Here is a 7079-nt window from a genome sequence, read left to right as displayed (position 1 = left end):
TGCTTGTCAAACACCCCAAGAACCTTCCTCTGGGATATCGGATTTGACTACTAGGATCAGAGCCGCCTAATGACCGGTCCCGTTATTAGTCAAGTCAGCTTCGCACGCGGCGCTGGGAAAAGGAACGGAAAGCACAGGGCAGTCCGGTAGTTAACGAGGCCAAAGACAAGCATAATCAATCCACTAATCTCGCGCCCGCGACGGACTCCGCAGTCGGCCACGTGCTCTCGCTCCGAACCCGGCATCTCCAGCGTTCCTTCGGTGGTCGCATTCGGCCACCGGATTCGGTTCTTTACCAGCCCGACCTACCACAGACACTTGCCATGGGTCTGTCTCCGTCTGCGTGCACCAGCATACCGGCCGTGTACTAGCATCCATTCATTATCTTTGAAGGGACTTCTTCGTTTTTGCTTTCGAGACCTGTTTAATCGAGGTGGCATTTTTCAATGACCAACACCGGGATCGGCATTTAACATGACGAAAATATGAATCTTATATTTTTTAAAGATGATGTTGTTTGAGCGGTCTATTCAAGTTTTTTCACTGTTTTTGCTTAGTGTATTGTATTGTACTGCATGCATGTCTATTTTGGTAGGGATGTCTTCTTTTTATTGAGAAGTACCAGTAGACACATTTCTAATTTTATAGTGAAATGAATATTCAACATATATTAAACAAGCATGTGGCTTGTGGCACCCACAGCCATAATCACAGAACCTTGTGGCATATGATTATGCATGTAGTTTTTGTTTAAGAATCATGCATGCAGTAGTTAGGAAGCTTCATAAAACTAATAATTTTACAAAGATGGGCTTTGTGTTAACTAAGCTAGCTTAGATGATTAGGTTCCTACTAGTGCAACCAGCCCGCCAGGATTCTAATCCCAGACTTGACAACAGTGCTCGTATTTTTTCTGGATTTATTTCAAGCTTCTTTGTCGATTTTTTCTAGCGAGAGTAAACGTTTCCGTCGACAACGAAGAAGGCAACGTCAATCTCAAACTGTTGACCATATCTCGAAAGTGCTATAGCAGCAGGGTGAGTGTGTGCGCGCGTGTCTGTGGGCATCTATGATTATACTGCATTATTATTTTTTAAACATGGGCTTTGCTTTAGGAAACCGGGTGGGGTCACTCTGCCCCCATGCACTTCAAAAGGTTGTTGCACACTTCATTCTGTCATTTGACCAAAGCATATGACCCCCGCATGAAAGTATGAAATTGGCACCATTCAAGATGTAAAAGACAAAGGAGCATTCAAAACAAAACTCGGTAAAATAGGCAGTAGAGACACTCAAAACCAGCACTACTCCATTCGCTACGTACGTGCAGCAATGAATTCGCGGTGGACCTAGCAATTCCCCACCCTTCCCGCTCCACACACACCTACAACAACATCTCCTCCACACACACAAAAAAAAACGAGTACAGCAACAAGCCGGCCGTCATCCACCTCGACCCGCCTTCTTCTCACGTATATAAACGCGCTGCACTCCGCACCGTTGCCGGCCTCCCAGTTCACAACTCCGATCGTCCCATAAAGCGTCCAGCTTCCCTCCGCTAGATCATCAGCGCCACTCAGCAGAGGCACGAGCAGATCGATGGGGCCGGCACGCTGCGCCGATGGCCGCCGATGGCTCCTCCTCCTGATCGTGCTCGCCGTGGCAGACTTCGGGGCGGCGCAGCAGAACCAGAACCCGCCGCCGCCGGGCGGGCAGTACTACACCAACTTCAGCCCGTCCATGGCGATCGTCATCGTCGTCCTCATCGCCGCCTTCTTCTTCCTCGGCTTCTTCTCCGTCTACATCCGCCACTGCTACGGCGACAGCCCCTACTCGGCCACCACGCTCCCGCTCGGCGCCGGCGCGGCGGCGCGCTCGCGGCGGCAGCAGCGCGGGCTCGACCCGGCCGTCCTGGAGACCTTCCCCACCATGGCCTACGCCGACGTCAAGGAGCACAAGGCCGTCAAGGGCGCGCTCGAGTGCGCCGTCTGCATCAGCGAGTTCGACGACGACGAGACGCTCCGCCTCCTGCCCAAGTGCTCCCACGTCTTCCACCCGGACTGCATCGACACCTGGCTCGCGTCCCACGTCACCTGCCCGGTCTGCCGCGCCAACCTCGTCCCCGACGCCGACGACGCCGACGCCCCGGCCGCCGGCGATCAGCCGGCCGAGCTGTCGGGCGTCCATCCCGCCCCGCAGCCGCAGGAATTGCCGGCGCCTGAGGCGGAGGCGGCGCATGCCGTCGTCATCGACGTGGAGGAGAGCGAGGACGAGCGGATCATACGGGAGGAGACCGACGAGCTGACGCGCATCGGCAGCCTGAAGCGCGCGCTGCGGTCCAAGTCCAGCCGCGGGCCCGCGCGCTTCCCGCGCTCGCACTCCACAGGCCACTCGCTCGCCACGCGAGCCAGCACCGGCACCGGCGCCGGCGCCGAGAGGTTCACGCTGCGGCTGCCGGAGAGCGTGCTCCGGGAGGTGGTCGCGGCCGGCAAGCTCCGGCGGACGAAGAGCCTCGTCGCGTTCACGGCCGGCCGCCAGGGCAGCATGCGCCGCGCCCTCCGGCTAGGCGGCGGCGGCGGCGACGGGAGCAGCCGCGGCGGGAGGAGCGTGCGGCTGGGCCAGTCCGGGCGGTGGCCATCGTTCCTGTCGCGGACCTTCTCGGCGGCGTGGGGGTCGAGGTCGACACGGAGGGCCGAGTCGGACGGGTCGAGCAAGGGCGGGAAGCCGGCCGGCGCCGGCGGCAAGTCAGTGGAGTGCAACGACCAGGCGTGCGCGGCTGGGCAACGTGTTTAGTTTGACCCGGGCCGTGGTCAAACGGTGCGTGCTTGCGTGCCGCTTGCTGGGAATGGGAAGAAAACGGCCGTTGCTTTCCGTTTGTCCCGGTGGAACTTCTCTGCTTGGTGGTGGATTTTTTGTAGGGTCATTCATTTTTCTTTTCTTCATTCAAGAAACATGTACATAAAATGGTGTTTGGTTAAATTAAAGTAGATATTATATCCACAAAAAAGAGATTAAAGGAGATATTCCTGTCAATTTTATCTGGTGGTTGTGGCATACGGTGCTATATTCGTCGAGAAAAGAGTAGACTAGTGCATGTGGATCATATCATCACATGGTGCTTGCACTTTTGCTTTGTGCATCTGAGAATCATGTGACATGAACAAGAACCGGTTGACTAATCCAAGCACACATGTTTTTCATATCATATTCACACGGTTGAGTTATTGTAGTATCCTATCTTTTCTTCTTGGTGCAGGGCAGCATATATGCGTTGCTTTGCATAGTGCGTCAGGCGGTGCATCAGCAGACGCGACTGATCAGTGGTTTATCACCAAACAAACCTATGAAGTGCCAACGTTGGATATTTTGATGTTGATATCTCTCCATCTGCATATGAGCAAGAATTCAACATGTTTCGGTTGGGCACACCACCGTCTCGGCCTGCCTTGCAAGCAAAAAACGACATGTGGTGTTTGCTTCATGAACAAGGCAAGAAAATGATATGCATGAACCATTGAGTGTCTGAATGAACCAAACATAGGCATGATTGAGAAACATAACTAAATTATGAAGTGCTAGTATAAACTCTGGTGATTTCACATGTTTTCTTTCCTGAATAATTTGGTGTGCGGATCATTCTGGTAGCCGCAAGCGCAATAAATGAACCGAAAACCCCAAATGTGGAGAATCTGGAAAATTTGTGAAGCCATCTTTTTGGAATGGTGGTTGTCGCCTCCACTTCGTCACCACTCACCACCGCATTTCAGTTACATATTGCAGTTTGGTCGCTCACACGCTGAGCATCATCGTCGAAAATGGAACACTCGTTTGCTTTATTCAATTTTATCTTTTTAAACCTCTCAAAATTTTACTATCATAAACCAGGTACTAATGATCAAGCTGTGATCATTGATCACCCATCACCCCTTGCTTAAAAAATATAAGCGGATTGGAATACTCTCATGGTGGCCTGGTGGGCCAGGTGCATAATTCGAATGTGCAACCCTATTTCAGGAACAAGTAACCAATGGAAAGAAAAATTCTTTAGTAACAAAATCACCACCCACCAACAAGAGGTAAAGTATGACCCATGGTAATCTTGAAAAGGAAGATGGGCATTTTGCTTCCCCTTCACTCATGAAGGTGATTGACACTCTAATTCGCCTTCGAGCCACCATGCTATGGTCGTTGGCACATGAAACAACTAAGAGACTTCCTATACAGCGCCTTAAGCGTGAGTTTACCAAGGCACTGCTCATGCGCAAGGTCATTTGGGTGGGCCCATTAAGCACGACCAATCGCTTCCCTCAACAACAACAAAACTCGCTCGCTCGCTCGCAGCTACTATCTCGGTCCTCACTTGACCATTGGACCATTGACCGCTCACCGTTGACCGTAGACTTCTAAAATTATGAAAAAGGTTTACGAATCCAAAAATTATCCGTGAATTTGAAAATAAAGTTCTTGACCCCCAAAAGTTCATGAATTTGAAGAAATCACGATTTCTTTAAAAAATAACAGATTTAAAAAAATTCACAAATTCTTTAAAAGTAATCGAATTAAAAAATGTTCATGTATTTTAAAAAGTTCGTGTATTTGAGAAGGTACAGAATTTGGAAAATGTTTAAGGATTTGAAAAGTTCACAAATTTAAGAAAAGTTCACAAATTCGAAAAGAAATAAATTTGAAAAAAGTTCATGCATTGGAAAAAATAAAAACGAAAAGGAAAAGGAAAAGACAAAAAGAAAACCAGCAAAAAGGACAATAAACCTGTTTGGAAGCTTCTAAAACCATTTGGAAGCTTCCTATAACCAATTAGAGCTTATGTGCACTTCTGTATAAGGGCTGCCCCTGATGGGCTGGCCCACTACGAAACATACTTATGTTGGGGGTGTGGGTCATGTACCAGTTGACCTTTTAAGTCGTGCGGGTGAAAGAGTGATAACATCGCTGCTCCAGCCCAATTGCAGCCTTTTTGCCGAAGTCTTTGAAGTATTTCTTGTAACAGAGATTGATGCAACGAAGCAGATGTTTCCAAGAGACTTCACTGTAATTCTTAGTTATAGGAGTTACTTTGTATTTTCTTGGATCCGAATCAGTGTACATGTAATTGTTATGAGTATGAATAAAATTGCAGGTGTTTCTAAAAAAAATTGGCCTTTAAGTGACGCAACAGGCGCCAAATAGAAATTGGCCACAACTAGCAAATAGCGTCAACATCGAGGCAGCTAAATTTGCAATTATTAGGTTTAACCTATTTATTGCTTTTAATAATTCGGAGAAATCAAAGAGCCTCGTATAGCCCGTTAATGCATGCCAAACAAGTGTGGAAATTTTAGTCTTATCCTAGTTGTGCTGAATGTGTTAGACCAAGATACATGTGGGTTAGCATAAAGAAAATATACAGGTGGATTCCTTCACACAACACTAAGAGCAATCTTAGCATCTCCGGCCGCCATATGGGATATGGAGGGTGCTCTATATGAATCTGGAGGCAGCGATAGTTGTGTGCAAAGACAATGTTATCATAATGTGACCTTCATAAATTTTCCTTTTAGTCATTTTATTCAATTTTATAGTAGCAATTTAAGCTCAAATGTATCTACCAAACACATGTATCAACACGATAACTTAACAACAACTATATTCAGTGGCAAAAATGCATGGCTTTTCACATGTAATTAGCGACTTGAAATGTCATTCAAAGATATTTTGAAATAAGGAATGTCGCTATTCGAGTGACATTGCTACCTAGTACTGCCTACACTAGTTGGTGCGGGCGTCGTCTAGTCGTCGCCCTACTCATCGTTGTCGTCCTCATCCTCGTCCTCGGAAAGACCGTCGAAGTAGGCATAGGGATCGTACTCGGAGGCGGTAGCCATGAGTTGCCATTGCTCCTTGTTGGTGAGTGCAGGGGCGTACTCTCATAGGATGCACTCCTCATTGTGAGTTTTGAGTGCGGAGAGACACAATTAGTAGTCGATCAGGTCCTCGGGTTCCGACATGGGCTTTGGCTGGGCCTTGACACGGACATATTTATTCACTAGGACGAGGGGACAGTGGGGCTAATGGGGACGACGTCCTTCACCTCTTAGCCCGATTGAGGGGGGTTGGATACACTGTGGTTGCGCTGACGCCAAGGGATCCACTATTGCAAGAGGAGGATTCAGCAACTGTCGTGACTAGTACACCGCAGGAAGAGTTCGCGCCAATGCGTGATGTTTTGGCCAGGAGGTTCCGCTCCACCACCAAGTTGAACCAATTGGTTATGTTCTTGCGCGGCGACATCGTGCCAGATGATGGAGGGGATGGGAGGAGAGGAGGCGGCAGGAAGAGGGGGGGGCTAGGGCTTTGGTGTTTGGGACGCCTCGCCGTCATATTTTTTAGCTAGTGATGAAGCCTCGTGTCCATTCGAATGGATGCCTTGGGAGTTGGGGGCGGTGGAGGCCATTAATGGGTAGGTGGTTACCGGTCACGTCGCCCCACTCGTAGTTGATTAATTGAAACACACAGGTTCGTGTGCGGGCGAAGGGTTGCTTCAAATGAAGGAAGAATACACTGAAACTTTCCTCCCACGTTGATGGCCGGGTATGGAGCTAGCTCCATAAATTATGCTGATTGGCATCCATATGGTGAATGTGCTAGAGTGTCATTTTGGCCCCAAATCCTCATATTCATAGTTATTATGGTGATCAGGGTCATATGATGACTCTCCTGGAGTTGCTCTAAGAGCTTGAGAAGAGCTCACATACACACACTCCTTCGTCGTCGTCCTCACCTAGCTTGTGTATTGTGTTTCATGAACGAGTCGGATTATGACTTATGCCATATGTGTACGCTGCCTTATTTTGTCATGCAAGAAAACAAGTTGAAACGTTATTTCACTAGTGATGGATGAATCCGAATCAACATGGATACGTTTAGTTTCTCCCGGTCTCCCTAGTGGAGCCGTTTCACTTTTATCCATTAGAGGCCGCTCCACTTTCATAGATGAAGTCACTTCCTCTCCTATTTGTCTGTCTTCTTGTTCTCAAGCCTTGTGTCGTCTATCGCTTTCCCATCTCTCTTCTAGGCGTGTG

The 7079-nt window shown here is 48.7% G+C and overlaps 1 protein-coding gene across 1 annotated transcript; it reads left to right on the top strand.

Annotated features, from left to right (window-relative positions):
• Nucleotides 1–1466: 1466 nt before the first annotated feature.
• LOC123107184 (E3 ubiquitin-protein ligase ATL6) lies at nucleotides 1467–3111 on the top strand. Its single transcript, XM_044529187.1, has one exon. The coding sequence runs from the start codon at nucleotides 1600–1602 to the stop codon at nucleotides 2791–2793; it is 1194 nt and encodes a 397-aa protein (XP_044385122.1). The 5' UTR covers nucleotides 1467–1599; the 3' UTR covers nucleotides 2794–3111.
• The last annotated feature ends 3968 nt before the right edge of the window (nucleotides 3112–7079 follow it).

Source organism: Triticum aestivum, chromosome 5A, assembly GCF_018294505.1.
Source record: "Triticum aestivum cultivar Chinese Spring chromosome 5A, IWGSC CS RefSeq v2.1, whole genome shotgun sequence".
In the NCBI taxonomy this organism is placed as follows: Eukaryota; Viridiplantae; Streptophyta; class Magnoliopsida; order Poales; family Poaceae; genus Triticum; species Triticum aestivum.
Note: the sequence above shows the minus strand (reverse complement) of the source record. Positions and strands in the feature narration are given on the sequence as shown.